This window comes from Amphiura filiformis, chromosome 10 (genome assembly GCF_039555335.1).
Source record: "Amphiura filiformis chromosome 10, Afil_fr2py, whole genome shotgun sequence".
NCBI classification, from domain to species: Eukaryota; Metazoa; Echinodermata; class Ophiuroidea; order Amphilepidida; family Amphiuridae; genus Amphiura; species Amphiura filiformis.
Window position 1 is genome coordinate 63807046 of NC_092637.1, and position 18951 is coordinate 63825996.

General features: G+C 36.8%; 1 protein-coding gene across 1 annotated transcript; it reads right to left on the minus strand.

Annotated features, from left to right (window-relative positions):
- Positions 1-321: 321 nt before the first annotated feature.
- LOC140162038 (hyalin-like) lies at positions 322-17309 on the minus strand. Its single transcript, XM_072185328.1, has 11 exons — positions 17261-17309; positions 9014-9289; positions 6861-6974; positions 5272-5517; positions 4822-5067; positions 3324-3569; positions 2921-3166; positions 2518-2763; positions 2096-2341; positions 1503-1748; positions 322-584 (listed from the first exon to the last, which is right to left on the minus strand). The coding sequence occupies exons 1-11, from the start codon at positions 17307-17309 to the stop codon at positions 322-324; spliced, it is 2424 nt and encodes an 807-aa protein (XP_072041429.1).
- Positions 17310-18951: the final 1642 nt, after the last annotated feature.

Below are 18951 nucleotides of genomic sequence, written 5' to 3' on the forward strand. Positions count from 1 at the left end.
AACGTTAATATCAGATCCCTTAAGGTAGAAAACCCCTGAAAATGTTTTTTCTTTACTTTAAGTCAAATTATTTTCATTCTTGGCCCAAATTAGATGACCGGTAAAAATTAAGCGATTTCACTCAATTAGGCATAAATTATGCAAATTAGGTATCCAACATGGCCGCCAGATGGGCAAAAATGAGACATAGTGTAAACCCATGCAAGCACATTGTCTATCAAACAATTGTTTTACATCATCTCCCGACACACCCAATTTTAATTATGCAGACCCCTTCCAGAGTAGTCTTGGAAGTTTGCAAAAAATATTCCATACTTAATGTCAAGTCTGTAAATAAGCATGCAAACCTATAATTTCTATCACAAATGTCCCAGTATCCATATTACCAGATGGGTCAACCGCCGTGTATGTCACCAGTGTAACCCCGAGAGGAAACATGTTACCTGTACCATGACTTGATGTGAGTGTTACGATTCCAGAATTGTCTGTAGCGTTCGGTTCTATCCAAGTTATCGGTTCATTTGGGTGTCCACTTAACTTTGTTATGTTGTCAGGCATGTCAAACAGTATTGGATTCTCAACATCTAAAAAGGACAGAAGGGTGAACAACATCCTAATTTGCATATTGTACCAAATAAGGATCCCAGGAGCAGCCATTGATATCTAAATCAAATCAACCATCTAATTATACTATACAGCCTGTCTCAAAAAAAAAAAATTGTGCAAGTGAAAGGCGCCCTCTCTGGCAAATAGAAAATACCGCTGTGACATAATGCTTACATCAACGTCAAGGACGTAGTCTTACCTCTCAAATGCCGTTTGCTCTGTTCAATTTGCTTGTTTTAATCTCGAGATATGTTTAATACATGTGCATGTCAATGATTTTATCATGGTAAATACTGTTCTCTTAGTCAAAAAAGCCTTTTTAAAAGACAAACAAATATTACGCACCTATACATGTTATAGGTTAATGAACGCGTATTACTTGTTGGGAGAGATATTAGACAAAATAATGCATGCGTGCTGATGTTGATGCGTCTAATGCATGCGCGCCGAAAGGGGGAGTGCATTAGACGCATCAACATCAGCTATCATTGATTTAAATGTATATCTCTCTTGCCTAGTAAAAGTGGCACAATTGTGATTTTACCCTTTCGTTGTTAAATAAACATATCTCGAAATTGGAACAATCAAATTGAACAGAACAAACGGCATTTGAGAGCTAAGACTGCGCTCGTGACGTTGATGTAAGCATTATGTTACAACGGTATTTTATAATTGCCAAAGAGGGCGCTTTTCCGGTGCACCATTTTTTTTTTTTTTTGAGACAGGCTGTACTTGCGATTTAACGTCATCGACATATATTACCACATCCTAATTTAATCGACTTACTATTGATCAATGTATTTGTTTTGTGTTTATTATATCAAGGCAATTTTGGAACGAATGACCGAAAAGAAAAACACAACAAACTCAAATCAAAACAACCACGAATCCCTTACCACTGACATCAACGTAAAATGAGCAACTATTAACATTCCCGAATCCATCCACAGCTGTGCACGTTACATTAGTTATCCCAATAACAAAGCCATTTCCCGATGCCGGCTCGCACATAACTGTAGAGCTAACATCGGAGTTATCGGTAGCTATAGGCCCTTGCCAAACCACCATTGCGGTCGGTTGACCTGGATCTGTGTTTGTTGTTTGGTTTGCAGGACAGGATGCCAAAACAGGGTCTTCATTGTCTGGCGATGAACAATTTAGCATACATAAAAACTGATTGTATCTGTATATCTATGCTCTTAAGATTGCGATATCGAGGATGGAGGCAGTAAAGCAGCATCGCTCGAGGCAAGACCTTTAAATACCAAAATACTATAAGCTTGGATGATTATAATCTTTTTATCAGGAGTACGTTTTCCTGTGATTGAGCAAATAATCTTTATTCGTTCAATCGTGATTGAGCAAATAATCTTTATTCGTTCAATCGTGATTGAGCAAATAATCTTTATTCGTTCAATCGTGATTGAGCAAATAATCTTTATTCGTTCAATCGTGTACAAGAAAGTCGAGAGGAAAGTTAAAATCTTACCCTGAATAACGACATTAAACGAGCAGCTGTTGTTATTTCCATATCCATCGATAGCCACACACGTGACAAGCGTTTGCCCAATAGTGAAATTAGTTGCCGATGGCGGATCGCATATTAGTGTGGGGCTGCTACCGGAGTTATCAGTAGCCACTGGGTCTTGCCACATAACCATGGCGGTTGGTTGGCCAAAATCGGTATTAGCTACTTGATCTAAAAGACAGGACTCCAACTCGGGATCTTCATTGTCTGTAGAAGGATTAAAAACCAAAGATGATTGTAATTGACATAGTTGGTGGAATTACTTTATTGATCAAAGTCTTGAACCTACTTACTTTGTGGTTATTATATCAATTTTGGAACGAACTAGCAAAACAAAAAAACAAAACAAGGTGAAATCAAAGCAACACTAAAAAAATACTTACCCTTAACATCAACATAAAATGAGCAACTATTGACATTCCCGAATGCATCCAAAGCTGTGCACGTTACATTAGTTATCCCAATAACAAACTCAGTTGCAGATGCCGGATCACACACAACTGTAGGGCTAACGTCGGAGTTATCGGTAGCAATAGGTCCTTGCCATACAATCATTGCGTGTGGTTGACCTGGATCTGCGTTGTTTGTAAGGTTTGCAGGGCAGGACTCCAAAACAGGGTCTTCATTGTCTGATAATAAACATTAACACAAATGGAATAGGGTAAATTGAAAGTGTTTAAATTTGGCTTTTCTTTTTCTGGTTTCTGCCGACACAACAATAGCATATATTCACATAATGATATAATGTCAGTCAATTTGATGTTATAAGAAAAACAGAACTGTTACCCTTGACATCAACATAAAATGAGCAACTATTGACATTCCCGAATGCATCCAAAGCTGTGCACGTTACATTAGTTATCCCAATAACAAACTCAGTTGCAGATGCCGGATCACACACAACTGTAGGGCTAACGTCGGAGTTATCGGTAGCAATAGGTCCTTGCCATACAATCATTGCGTGTGGTTGACCTGGATCTGCGTTGTTTGTAAGGTTTGCAGGGCAGGACTCCAAAACAGGGTCTTCATTGTCTGATAATAAACATTAACACAAATGGAATAGGGTAAATTGAAAGTGTTTAAATTTGGCTTTTCTTTTTCTGGTTTCTGCCGACACAACAATAGCATATATTCACATAATGATATAATGTCAGTCAATTTGATGTTATAAGAAAAACAGAACTGTTACCCTTGACATCAATATAAAATGAGCAATCATTGGCGTTTCCGAATCCATCCAGAGCTGTGCACGTTACTTTTGTTATCCCAATAACAAAGTCAGTTCCCGATGCTGGACCACACATAACAGTAGGGCTAACGCCGGAGTTATCGGTAGCTATAGGCCCTTGCCATATAATCATTGCGGTCGGTTGACCTGGATCTGTGTTGGTTATTTGGTTTGCAGGGCAGGACTCCAAAACAGGGCTTTCATTGTCTGTCAATTAATAATAACACAAATGGAACTGGACATAAATATATAAATAACGAGGAACGCATCATTATAGTATCGTTGCGTTATAACGCATTCTAATTAAAACTTAATCGGCACCGACAAAAGCCCTGATGTACGATATTTTTAAAACCTAACTTTTCAAGTATTTTTTTTAATTGTTTACACATGTACCAACTAAGGGGCAGTCAATTATTTTCACCATTTTTACATTGCGTAAAAGGAGAAGGGGCAAAAACTTCTGGGCATGTGTACGTAAGAGAATGGCGATTAGATTGCGTACGAAAAGGTAACATTTCACAAAATTATGGTATTTATCAATATTTTATAGGATGTGTTAACTAAATCCTTCAACATGAAAACAGTGATTTTCTCTTTTAATTTTGAGTCTAATATGCACGGCTGTTTGATGTATATAGAATTGGCTTCATTATTAACTAAATGCAAACTATAGATGGCGCTATTTATCCTAAATCATATTTATTTATTTGCAAGGGTTAGGTGATTAATACCGCCATTAAAACAGCTGGAATAGGTGAAACAAGCAACACGGAAATTTTATAAACATATTTGATCAAACAATAAAAGGAATTATTTGTATTAAAAGCTTGAAAGGGTAATTTCCAGTAACTAAATAGCGCCACCAATTTTGTCATTAATAGATACATTTTATATCCGAAAAAGCTTTAAAAAATACTATAAAAGTGAATAATTTTGTAAAAGAGGGGAAATTAAAGTTGAGAACGACTCAAAAGCATCTGTATACATTAGCACGATATCACTTTTAGCTGTTTAAGACTAAAATTTGGTTATACATGATGTTTTGTTTGAAAAACTAATAAATGATCCCATCAAACAACCGTGTATGCATAGCGGACCTATAAATATTGGTTAAAATACATCACTCGAGGCAACACGTGAGGCCCGTCTTTAGGCCATGTAGCCTGCTAGGCACTATTGATTGAAAGCACTCCTGCCACACAGCTTTATTTTGCATTTGAATATCGCGCCATACCAGAAACCACACTCCCGTGATCCCGATTATATGCTTGGGAAGTGAAACCGTGTGCGGCTGCAACAATTCTATTTCAATTTAGACGTTCAGAATCTGCTCTTTTCAATGATATTTTCATTTACAGCGGATTCCTTCCAGATAATGTACCAAAGAGCAACAAACTTGAATTTACTTGTTTTTGAATCAGGTTATAAAAGTGAGTTGAGAAAAGTTCAAACTTACCCTGAATAACAACATTAAACGAGCAACTGTTGCTATTTCCATATCCGTCAAAAGCAATGCACGTGACAAGCGTTTGTCCAATACCGAAGATGGTGCCCGATGGCGGATCGCAGATCACAGCAGGGGTGCTGTCGGAATTATCAGTAGCCACTGGGTCTTGCCATATAACCATAGCGGTTGGTTGGCCCAAATCGGTATTAGCTATTTGATCTAAAAGACAGGACTCCAACTCGGGATCTTCATTGTCTGTAGAAGGATTAAAAACCAAAAATGATTGTAATTGACATAGTTGGTGGGATGACTTTAATTGATCAAAGTCTTTAACCTACTTGCTTTGTGGTTATTATATCAAGACAATTTTGGAACGATCGAGCAAAAAAAAAACCGCAACAACAACAACAATAACAACAACAACAAGTTAATATCAAAGGAGCCACTAAAAATACTTACCCTTAACATCAACATAAAATGAGCAACTATTGACATTTCCGAATCCGTCCAAAGCTGTGCACGTTACATTTGTTTTCCCGATAACAAAGTCAGTTGCAGATTCTGGATCGCACATAACTGTAGGGCTTACATCTGAGTTATCGGTAGCAACAGGCCCTTGCCATACAATCATTGCGGTTGGTTGACCTGGATCTGTATTGGTAGTTCGGTTTGCAGGGCAGGACTCCAAAACAGGGTCTTCATTGTCTGATAATAATCATTAACACAAATGGAATACGGTAAATTGAAAGTATTTAAATTTGACTTTTCTTTTTCTGGTTTCTGCCGACACAACAATAGCATTTATTCACATAATGATATAATGTCAGCCGGGAATGTCAGTCAATTTGATGTTATAAGAAAAACAGAACAGTTACCCTTGACATCAATATAAAATGAACAATTATTGACATTTCCGAATCCATCCAGAGCTGTGCACGTTACTTTTGTTATCCCAATAACAAAGTCAGTTCCCGATGCCGGATTGCACATAACAGTAGGGTTAATGCCGGAGTTATCTGTAGCAATAGGCCCTTGCCATATAATCATTGCAGTCGGTTGACCTGGATCTGTGTTGGTTATTTGGTTTGCAGGGCAGTACTCCAAAACAGGGTCTTCATTGTCTGCCAATTGACAATAACACAAATTGTAAATTGAACATGATGCAGTCATGTCTACAGTAGAATTCACCTCGACCTTTGCAGGACTTAAACCCCATTAAAAGCTATTAAACCAAGATAACACTCATTGAAAATAGCTCAACTGATTAAATCATATCTTCTCTGGTTAAATACACACAACATATGTTTCTGCTTCACACGTACAATGGAGCAATGCGCTGGGATTATAGTTTCAGTTGGGTGAACGATTATAAAGCGAGCGCTAGAGAACAATTCTGTGTGGTCTTTATATACGAAATGAGACAATACGTGCTTATTGTTAACCAGCGTTCTTGAAAATGAGAAGCATGGTGGTTTGCAGACTTAAAACGGTTTGGAAATAATTTCTTCATATTTTTGGTGTTATCTGTCGTTTACATATCCTTCCTAAAACACCAAAGTACGCATATTTCCAAACATCTAAATTAGCTAAAAATTTAGGACATGTTACAAAACTATATTTTCTAGAATTTTAGAAGAGTACTATTAATATTGGCCGGTTATTTTTCACACAGCGACGTTAACTAGGCAATGTACTATTACCTATAACATACACTAAAACACCAAAGTACGCATATTTCCAAACATCTAAATTAGCTAAAATTTAGGACATGTTACAAAACTATATTTTCTAGAACTTTAGAAGAGTACTTTTAATATTGGCCGGTTATTTTTCACACAGCGACGTTAACTAGGCAAATCCCCATACTTTTAACGTAGGCTATTTGTAGAGGTCACGCGTCAATGGTAAGAGCACTGTGTATTGTGTATAGGAAAACGGACAGTAACTGCAGTATGAGGATTCGTCTTTTTAATATTTTTTACTAGTCCAATACAACCAGTGGATGTACGTATACCTGTACAGTACTACTAACCGATGTTTAAACTTACCCTTTTCGCATCGAGATCCAGAGAAGCCGTCGTGACATGTGCAGATGTATTCACCAATTCTATTAAAACAAGTCCCTCCGTGTTCGCAAGGATTCGAAGAACACTCGTTTGTTCCTTTAAAATATGAATATAGATTTATGTTTACAACAAGAATAGCGTGTACTCTTGAAGGTTAACATGTGTGTTTCTTTACATTTAGAGAATAAACGATAGGAATGTTTATTTTGACTATCCTCTACCGTATAATAGACGAGGTCCAATATTTTGAGTTGTGAATGCCGGTGCAGCCGGTATCCACTACGATTAAAATATTAGACCTGCCTGTCATCTGTCATAGGTAGACGATAGTCAAAATAAAAATTCCAATCGTTTATTCTCATTCTTAGTCAGTTAAATATTATTTTAATATTGTAAACTATTTTTAAAGCAAAAAAGTTACCGTCATAAAAACTCCCTTTTTTCTAACATGAACGAAACTTGTTTACAACCTCACATCTTTTGTTGCGCGTACTGCTAGCGCGTGCAAGTATTCCGCACTGCGTCTACGCATACAACGCGATACATATTCGCACCTCTATGAGCGTGTTATGTTACGCGTTATCAACACTCATGACGACGTGGGGTCGTCTACGTGCGATTGTCTACGTAATAGACCACTCCCACTGACTTAGAATATTAAACAAAGTACGTACCGCCATATAGGCCATTCCTGCCTTGTGCTACTTTTTACATCAATATGTGACCGTACACCACGAATGAGCCGTAAATGTCCTCAATTGTATTCTGAGTTACAGTGTAAAATGGGCATGAAGGTCATATTCATAGGTATTTCAATTTGGTGCTACGTGCATCTTATTAAATGAGGTACATGTAGCACCAAATTGAGGTACCTATGAATACGACCTTCATGCCCATTTTACACTGTAACTCAGAATACAATTGAGGACATTTACGGCTCATTCGTGGTGTACGGTCACATATTGGTGTATTAATATATATAAAAATACGCAAGCAGCTTAATTTTGGATAAATCGCATTTTGCATCGGAACACTTCAAATGTTGACTTCATACTACAAATTCACTTTCTCAATTACGCCGAGTTTAACTGGTGTACCTTTAATATGTTACTAGTATTCATTTGCATCCTTGCCCGTAACATGAAAGGGACTTCCTCGCACTGCTGAGTGCACTAGAATGCAGGTGATCATGTTTTAACCTCACAAACCGTCAGAATGTAGAAAAGCCACCACTCTTTCGCTGTTCTGTTTTATGCTAATGTCTGTAATCATTATTAGCTACCGTAAAATGGGGTAACTTCGGTCAGCGGGGTAACTTTGGTCAGTCGAATATATTTTTTTAAATGATCATATTTTCGTACAGCAATATTGTTTTTAGTCATATTTGGTGTCAATTTGTTATAGAAATATATTTGGAAGAAATAATACTCACTCATGTCCAATTTCCTCGAAATTTACGAAAAAATCAGGATTTTTTACCAAAAATGACTATTTTTTTTACATTTTTTCAGAAAAAATAAAAATCGATATTTGTGAGCAAGGATGTGTACTTGATTAATTTTGCAAGGGTCAAATGTCACAAAAAACAACAACTTGCCCATATACAGCGAAGATCAATTTTTTTGATTTTTTTTCTCCATGGAATGTAATACGCTGTCCAAAGTTACCCCAAATACGGGGTAACTTTGGTCAGGCTATTTTCAACCCCTAGGGCACCCTTAAAAAATTATTTACATTTTTTTTCAACGTCAAGGTGAAGAAGGGAGCCCTAATGTCACTAAAAAGATATAATTAGAAATACAATTGGCTTTGTTTAGAAGCAGTGGTTTAAAAACTCTCAAAAGTGCCCAAAGTTATCCCATTTTACGGTAAATGTATGTGAACATTGATGGCGCTATTTATCGTTAATTTTTATTTGCACATCTTCAAAACTTTCGTTTGAAATTACAAATGCAATTATCGACTTGAATAACATCCTAATAAATATATTAAATATAAAGGGTTAAAAAACTAAAACTGGAACAATACGGCTCCTGGCATGGCAGCATCCGTGCAGAGTACAGTGTATGATTGGAACCAAAACACATCATTCCCTCATTGCTGTAACCCTGGCTAACTTGACATTTTTTACTTACCACAATATTCCTGTCGCTCCAGTAAGATATCAAGTGCCGTTTTATTCCAATTCATACGGTTGATTAGTGGCGTGGGATCATCCACAAACCATAGTATCCTATCATCGCCACGGCCTTCGTAGGTAGTACATGCCTGGGTAGGCTTCCGAGGGGCCACCACTCCTTGGCAATGACATCTCTCTTTATACGGTAGGGACCATCGTAAGGCACCCCCTTGTGATGGGTCTGGCCGTTCTTTTAACATGCACAATTGACAAGACACTATTGATGACAACACTGAAGAATAATATCAATATGGTGTTATTTAATTCATTTGTGTCAGTTGTGTCATTTGATTTATAAATAATTTTAATACTGTTGAAAAGGAAGAATCAGTAAATTAACTTGTTTTATTCAATGTTTTAGTGATAATATCGCGTGATATTCGTTCAATGATATTATATGAGTCACCTTCAGAATATTTTGCTAACGTATAGGCACTAAACGTCGCATTACGTCGGTAAGTAAAATGAATATTTTGTGGATAATATCGTTTTACATGTGAATTAGAGAGAACCTCTTTGGGACGAAAAACTTCATTTACTATATTAATACCTTGTATGATCAAAAGAAATACTTCTACACAATGTAGGTAATTCAACCACCACAAATACAACCACATGATAAGCTGAAAAGAAATCAGATATTACGTTTGTCTTTTTTGCCTTATGCCACAAAACACAAACTTATGTTGAGGTCCGAGACCCGAGACCTGAACAACAAGTTTCGAGATGGTCTATTTCATACGTGCTTCGTATTAGGGTCACTCCATATGAAACCAAGGAGGCGCCCCAACTGACCCCCTCAGATTTGCTTCATATTTTAGTCATTATGTTGTACCTGTAAAAATATTAAAAACCTGCAAATTTGAGGTCTGTAGCTCTTACGGATTTTCTGTGGCAGCCATTTAAAGTTGGTGTAGGGGGTCTAAATTTGGACCCAAAAGTTGCCCTTTAAATAAATTTCATCTTTGGGAGTCTGTGCCTTCTTTATAAAAAGAAAGAGAGGTCTGAAACTTTGTATACACACTAACTGCATGCCCAATTTGTCAAAAAATGAAAAATAAAAACATTTCTGTACTTGCGCGTTGTGTCATGGGGTCATTAAATATGCAAGAAAAAATGTAAATGTTTTGTAAACTGGCAAGTTTAGCCCCCCTAAATTCACATTTTTTGTCATATTAATTATTTTTTGCTATCACTGATGCTATATATAGGATAAATACAATGCATATCCAAAAAATTGAGGTCACAACTCATTTACATTTGGAACAGCGCCCTCACGAAGATGAAATTTATTGCAAATTCAACATTTTCAGGGGGCCCAAAGTCCATGTGGTCCACCTTCAAAATTTATAAAACATCACTTTTATATAACTACTAGTCTTAAATTACAACTTTGTTAAGTCCCAGTAATTGTATAGGTTGACTTCATATAAAATGACAAGCCCAAAGTTGACCATTTTCTTATGATTGCATGTAGTGCAAATGTGCCGAATTCGGAAGGCTTGAAAGTCAAATTGGCCACAATATTAAAAATAAATGATTAGATGAGTAGTTATTGGCCCTATTTACTTTAATTTCCATTTCATTTTCAATATATACAGATTTTCTATGGTAGCTATTTGAAGTTGGAGTAGGGGAATCTAAATTTGGACCCAAAAGTTGCCCTTTGAATAAATTTCATCTTTGGGAGCCTGTAAGCTCCTGTACCTTCCTAATAAAAAGAGAGAGGTCTGAAACCTTGTATACACACTAATTGCATGCCCAATTTGTCAACAAGTAAAAAAAAATAAATGTCTGTAATTGCGTGTTGTGTCACGGGGTCAAAAAAAAAAAAAAAAAATGTAATGTTTTGTATACTGGCAAGTTTAGCCCCCCTAAATTCACATTTTTGTCGGATTAATTGTTTTTGTTGTCACTGATGCGATATATAGGACAAATACAATGCATATCCAAAACATTGAGGTGACCATTTATTAACATTTTCAACAGCGCCCTCGCGAAGATGAAAATTAATGCAATTCACCATTTTCAGGGGCCCAACGTCGATAAGGTCAACCTTCAAAATGTATAAAACATCACTTTTATAAGACTACTAGTCTTAAATTACAACTTTGCTCAATCCCAGTAATTTTATAGGTTGACTTCATATAAAACGACAAGCCCAAAATTGACCATTTTCTTATGATTGCATTCGAATTCGGAAGGTTTAAATGTCAAAATGGCCACAATATTGAAAATAAATGACTAGATGCGTACTTATTGGCCCTATTTACTTTTATTTCCAGTTTATTTTCAATATTGGGGCCAATTTGACTTTTAAGCCTTCCAAATTCGGTACATTTGCAATACATGCAATCATAAGAAAATGGTCAACTTTGGGCTTGACGTTTTATATGAAGTCAACCTATACAATTACCTGGACTTAGCAAAGTTGTAATTTAAGACTAGTAGTTATATAAAAGTGATGTTTTATAAATTTTGAAGGTGGACCACATGGACTTTGGGCCCCCCTGAAAATGTTGAATTTGCAATAAATTTCATCTTCGTGAGGGCGCTGTTCCAAATGTAAATGAATTGTGACCTCAATTTTTAGGATATGCATTGTATTTATCCTATATATAGCATCAGTGATAACAAAAATATTTAATGACCCCGTGACACAACGCGCAATTACAGAATTTTTTTATTTTAGACAGTGACATTGCATTTTGCCAGCAGGAAGATGTCAACGTGCTATGACCATATTATTCCAGTTGTTAACAAGCTTTTCCCCCACAACAACATTTCCCCCACTTGAACCCATATCTCATATGCACAGTTTATCCCTTACATGACTGTGTCTTGAATAACTATTGTAGCCCATCAACCCTGTGGTTATGAGGCTAGGAAATATTTCCTAATGCCTCATACCCAGGTTTGTATCCCTTTATCTAATCCGGCCCCACATGACAAGGACTTTTTAGCACATCTTATCTCGTATTGAGACACTGGCAGCCAGGACTATTTTTTTGCCTTTTTTTTTTCAAAGCATGTTTACTATTGGATTGAGCCATCACATGATTATAATAGGCTTTACTGATTGGTGGGTAAGGTTAATGCTATTGTTTATTTTGTGATAAGGCTGAGCATATTACTGCATATATGAAAAATACACTGCTATTTTGATACAGGCGATTTACTCAATTCCTTCCAACTGACAAAACTTAATTCCTGTTATCTACCCAGTAATGTTTGCTTATCTTAATTGGATCCCAAATATTTATTGGGCCAAGGTTATTATCTGCATGGTATATTAATTGAATTTCAATAAGCCTATGATAGTGATAATGAGTTTCTTGCTGTATGGAGAGTTATATAGCCAGAGTCAGGATGTAGTCCAGTCATTATGCCTCAAATCACTAATTTATTGTAAGATCAGTGTAGTGTAGGTTAGATATGAAAAAGGAAAGTTATATATAGAACAAATTATTATACACCTGATCCGTGAACTGTGTCTTTTTGAAAGACTCTTCTTGTTTAGCTTTGACTTTTTGATCCACTTCGGGGTTTTTTTCCTCCCTTTCTTTTATTATTTTTTCTTATCTTTGAGGCTGAGTTCACATAAGGCTGCGATCACATAGAAGTATACGGTATACGGTATTCGCTATTCGCTATACGAAATACGCTCATTCGATTAGGCATAGTATACTCCTATGTGAACTCAGCCTGAACGAATGAGCGTATTTCGTGTAGCGAATAGCGAATACCGTATACCGTATACTTCTATGTGATCGCAGCCTAAGAGTGTACTGTATACGGTATTCGCTATACGCTCATTCGATCAAGCTGAGTTCACATAGTATACTCCTATGTGAAATCAGCCTCAGCGTATGAGCGTATATCGTATAGCGAATACCGTATACCGTAAAGAGTATACTCCTTTGTGAACCCATCTTTACGGGACGGGTCGGTTGGGCCGATTTTGTTCTAGATAAATCCTTAGACATGGTTCGACATTTAGCAAAGAACGTCTTACTGTTTCCATAGTGACCAATAATCTAGTAGCAATATTAATTATTATGGAAGGAAAGTAAATTCAATCACAAATTATATTAACCTTCCTGCATGAATGATTAAAAAATCTAATATTTATTACTAAATATTTAATTAGAAAAATAAATTACTGAACAAATGATTTTGCTGTACAGATATTACACTGCAAAAACATCGGTGTTAAAAGTAACACCGAGAGTGTTGATTTTAACACCGGGGTGGTGTTCTGAAAGGTCCACACTTTTCGGTGTTAATGAAACACTGCTAAGTGTTATTTTGACACTGTATTGTGTTAATTTGATCCCTTTTCCGGTGTTAATTTCCTATTCAACACCGCTGGGTGTTGATTTGATCATTTTGCCTGAATTTCCTATATTCAACACCACTGTGGTGTAAATTTAACACCACTGGGTGTTGATGGAACATATTTAACACTGCGGCGGTGTTCTGAGAGGTCCACACTCTTTGGTGTAGAAGTGACACTGATACGGGTGTTGAAATTATCATCTTTAATCAATGTTAACAACTTAATCAATGAGCGGGAATTGTTTCTGTTGCTTCTGTTGGTTTCCACCCAAATAATAGACCACTTAGATCTACAAAAAAAAAGCCCATGCAGTGCACAGTTAAGATTTTGTATTGACACCACGTGGTGTTAATCTAACAATTTAACACCGTAAATTAACACCAAAAGCTGCAACACCAGCTCGGTGTTGCATATTCAACACCGGAGTTTTTGCAGTGTACCAGTTATGTTCATCCTGTATAATTATCCTAAACAAATACAGATATGTCATAATTGGAACCAGCAGCCAATAGATGCATCTTTTAGCTCGGATTTAAGACCTCATTTGTTGAAATCGTTCATGAAATAAAAACATGATGATCCAAAAACCCAAGATAGATGCAAATTAAAAAGTTGCATGCCCTATTTTTTATACACAAAGTGTTCTCGAACAAGAGAATGAGCACATTAGAGAATGAATTTGGAGAAAACCTTCTGATAATTAATTACAAACACTCGCTGAGCAGCAAGACCTTCCCTCTAAGCTTTTAATTCGATAAGCTGATTATCTATTTGTTTTCATGAATTGGAAAAACTTCTTTGATGAACTACTGAGCTCAATCATCTGAAATTACCGGAGCGTGAGTCACCCAGGCTGGTGGCTCAGCATAGTATTTTATTAACAGAAGGTTTTCTCCAAATTCATTTCCTAATGACGGTGCTTTCCGTTGATTTCGTTCCTTCATCCGGTTTTAGATCATGCACCGTTTCTTTAGTTCTTAACAAATTTCAACAAATGAGATCTGAAATCAGAGCTAAAGGGTATATTTTGTATTTGTTTAGGATACACAAGGGTGAACATAACTGGTATTCGTTTGCACACTGTATATACAATACGATGATTCATTTATAAAGCACCCGGACCATAAACAATCATACAATAATATAAATACAACGGAATAACAAACAATTAGAAAATGCAATACCTGTATATTAATCCAGCAAATGAGTTTTGAGATTATTTTTGAAAGTATCAGGTGTTTTGGCCTGCCTGGTATTTATGAGAAGAGACGTGGATTGAGTTCTCGTGTTCGACACATAATTATGCTATGTGGAGTGATGAGCTAGTGGTGTAAGCTTATAAAATGTGACATGGTTTTGGTTAGCTTTGCAATTCGCTGTAGAATTGATTATGTAACAGGATTAATTACAATAGTAATAGATGAATACTATTGTTGAATATATCGCCCTGCATTACAAGCAGGTTGCACTAATCACATGTGTATGTCTGCAACCATTGATTAAATGCAATACCGCTTTTTTTCAAAGATACTAATCATTCTATAGAGGGTATGCAATACGACGTCACTCATGACAGAGTCATCCTCATTTAAATAAACTTCTGTCCTCCATAAGGTACCACGGGAAAATTCGCATGATAATACAATATAACGTGTGATAGGTATAAATGGTTGCGAAATCGATATAGAGACCTGTCCCTCTGTCAACTTAAGGGGGTACTTCACCCCTGGTCAATTTTGGGCCTATTTTTGCATTTTTCTCAAAAATTATAACGCATTGGTGACAAGTAAGATATGTATATTATAGGGGCAAGGACTAAAACTACTGCACTGAAAAGTCAGCAACTCAAGGCAAGGAGTTATTGGTTTATTGATCAAATATTGGTTTTCCCTCATTTTTGACTGACAACTGTTGTCTGTGTTGAAATAAAATTTCCAGTGCAGTAGTTGTAGTCCTTGCCCCTATAAAATACATATCTTACTTGTCACCAATTAGCTATAATTTTTGAGAAAAATGCACAAAATAGGCACAAAATTGGGCAGGGGTGTAGTACCCCCTTAAGTTATTGGTTATCTTAAGTTATGAGTTGGTTTATTGCATACACTCTATAGACGAATCCAACGAGTCATGGTCAGGATTTGGTCGGCCATTACTGGGTCCCCGCAGCACTAAACTGGTGTTGTGACGGCCCAATTCGGTGGATCAAAGCCGCATAAAATTCGATGTTAGATTCTTTTTGTGTTGTAAACTGTCATCATTCTTTTGTCTACGTGTCACACGGGTGATAGAATGCAGTTTAAAATCATCATTTCACATTTTAGGGGAGATGGAGCCGACGGGGACCAAGCTATGGCTGCCATTGAGGTGTAGGAATGCGTGAAATTGGATTCGTCTATAGAATTACGATCAAGGTCTCTATCCCTGTTCTTTGACATCTTGGGTTCAATGCATAGGAGCGTTGTAGCGCAGAGCAATATATTCAAAAAATGTATTCATCTATTTTTATGGTAATTAATCCGATTATAACATCACTTCTACGGCGAATTAGCACCCTTAATCCAGCCATTAATATCAATCTCACGGCTCATTTTGAAGTAGCTGAAGACAAGGTCAAATTCAGTGGTTTTGCCCGTGTTTTGGCATAAAAAACGCCAATTAAAAGAAATAGTGTGTAGGTGAAAGCTGACACATCTCATAAGTAATCAAACCTGGCTAGAAATATTCAAAACTAAATAAAAAAAATGACTCGATAAGCAGTAAATCAGGTGAAAATCTTTGTAGCCCAAAAATCGTTGTCCTTATAGATTAGCAAATAGAGTTGTCTACGTTAGAACCCGGGGGGGGCACTTCAATATGAAATGGATAAAGGTGTAGGGCTGGCACTTTCGCACAAAGGGCATTCGGTGAGAGCAAAATGTAAAAATATGGGGTCATTGGGTGAGAGCATGATTTTTGGCATTCGGTGAGAGCAAAATGTAAAAATATAGGGTCATTGGGTGAGAACATGACCTTTTTTTAAAATGGAATCTTTGGGTGAGAGCCGAAACAGCGCCACAAAAACCTCGAAAATCCAATTTATAGTTCTAAATGGCTTCAAATTTCATTGTTTTTTCAAAATAAGTAACAAAATCAGTGAAAAATGAAAGTTGTTGTTCAAATTGAACTTGTAAGGGTCTTTGGGTGACAGATCAAATGGAAAAAATAAGGGGTCTTCGGGTGACAGAGCATGTGTTCGTAAAAAAATATGGGGTCTTTGGGTGACAGCGATGTTGAAAAAGGGGGTCTTAACAGCCCTACATACGCGTCACCTCCAAAGTTGGAGTGCCCCCCCCCCGATAATGTTCTTAGTGGGGTTTTAATGGACCCACAGATATACCAAATATAACAGAACAGAACACAACCAACCCCGTTTTAACATAAAAATAATGTACTCACCGAGTTTTGGCTTACGTTACGCGGACACTGGAATAACAACGTAGAAATATGTAGCTTGCTGTGTCTTGGAGAATTAATTATAATAATTAATTATTGTTGGTATATTGTTGTCAACAATTGGCAATTCCAGTTGACATTCATACACCCTTTCGTCACGGCAACAATGCTGTTAATAAATAAGCGCAGCCAGAATTTAAAAAAAAAAAGATTGTTTGTTGATTAAAATTTCTGAACACGGCGGCAAGACAGGGTGTCTTAATGTTCATTTCACACCTTCAAACATGCAAACCGTCTCAAAAAGAAAGGTTTTAGTATTAAGAAATTTGCTTTTCTGAAGTCAACTATTTCCAATCAATATTTTCTTGAATTGTGTCTCGTAAAACCATCTTTTTATTATATCGCCATAGCCAACATACTTGTCTGTCTCACCTGTGTTGTCCTGTCTCGTATTGCACATTGTAGTTTGTAGTCGCTCCATAATGTCTCTCGTCTCCTCACGTAGTATTTTATATAGTTAGACGGCCCTCTCATAAATTTCTTTCAGGGTGGCCAAACCTTGTACGAGCATTGTGCTCTTTTTGGTCATCCCTCCATTGTAATAGCGTATGTTTTGAATTATATGATTTTTGGTTTAAAAAATGAAACTGAAACTGAAATTATGCCTAAAAAGGCTGCGTTTTTACCTCGTATAGATACCGTCGTTTTTGACAATTTTCTGCGATTCCATTTCTCCAATAACACCACCACACAGTGTCATCGCCCCGATATCTTCATGGCAGAAATCGCCATGGTAGATTGAATCCACCGCCACGCATGGCCATTATACATATCGACCTGTTTAATAGTTTCGCATAAATATGCTGAAGGACATCTGACTAAGGCTACTGACAATAGCCCCGATTACCTCGGTGACTGACCTCGCTGTGTGTCAGTCAAGCATGGTATGCCATAGGTCATATTCTTTTGGACAACCTTCACGATTGGCCTATACACTGCGCTATATAATTCGGCACATATAAATCAGAATTATTGCGGAATTATTGTCAGTTTTTGACTCAAGACGCAAGCTACTGTCTCAAAGCGCAAGCTAACGACTATAATATATGTTCAAAACATATATTCATGTGCAAGGAACCACATCTGGTGTCTTTATACGAAATCATTTACGGGAGATATTCATCATTTTCTACACCGGTATCCAAAGATGTTCTTCTCATATCAAACTCGTGCATAGCAAATGCACGTGTATCGATCCCGGGTATTCATTTTAGTATCTCTGCTGTACCAAGTAATTATTAGCCAGGCGATGTCGGTGTGCACCAGTTGAACCAACTTCCCTTTGACGCGTTACTAATTAATCAAATGTCGAAAAAAGTTTGATTGGCAGTTACGTCAGACGCAAACTAGCCATATTAATGCAGTCTCATTATCATACGTGTTGGATATCCATGCCGGAGCTCCATTTGAATTTCATACACCCTCTGAGAAAGATTTAACCTGAATCTTTTACAGAGCGCAGGTGATTCAATTAATGCTGGTTGATGCGATAATTCCATTTGAAATTCATACTCCCCTTGTGGAAGATGCTGTGGATTTTAAATGGAACAGCCCAGTATACAGACAAGCTTGGTATATTTGATCAAGTTCATTAGTATGCCCAATAAAATAATTAGTATTAAACTCAGCCATGTTGAACATCTTAATGATTTGATACGCACTACTTCAATCAGTCGTATTCCATGTTGTCCCGAGTTACTATGGTGACAACATAAAAATTACTTATCCAGAGCCAATGATAAATCCAACCATGTTGAACACTTAACTCCATTCTGTGTATCTCAAGGCACTTTAGCTTTTTAGATGATTTGATACGACGTCAAATGTTTACTTTTTGGAGATCCTCTGTTTTCTTACTCTCTAAATGTAAAAGAGTGAAAAACCACTCTGAATTTCAGAGTGAATTTAAGTTAGCTCTAATAGAGTGGGTTTTAGCTCTTGTTTTGTTTGTTTTATTTCTTCTTTAACCTGGGACACTCAATCAGTTGAAAACACAATTAATCATCTGTTATTCCTTGAGGCCCAGGAAGAGTGAAAACAGTACACATATTTCACTCGCGATT

What these genes read in the sequence shown, in the direction of transcription:
- LOC140162038 (XM_072185328.1), bottom strand. Translation starts at nt 17,309, where the DNA reads ATGGAGCGACTACAAACTACAATGTGCAATACGAGACAGGACAACACA. An exon ending in ATTTTATATTGATGTCAAGG is followed by an intron (nt 3,167 to 3,323) that starts GTAACAGTTCTG and finishes GTTTATTATCAG; the next exon opens with ACAATGAAGACCCTGTTTTG. An exon ending in ATTTTATGTTGATGTTAAGG is followed by an intron (nt 2,342 to 2,517) that starts GTAAGTATTTTT and finishes ATCCTTCTACAG; the next exon opens with ACAATGAAGATCCCGAGTTG.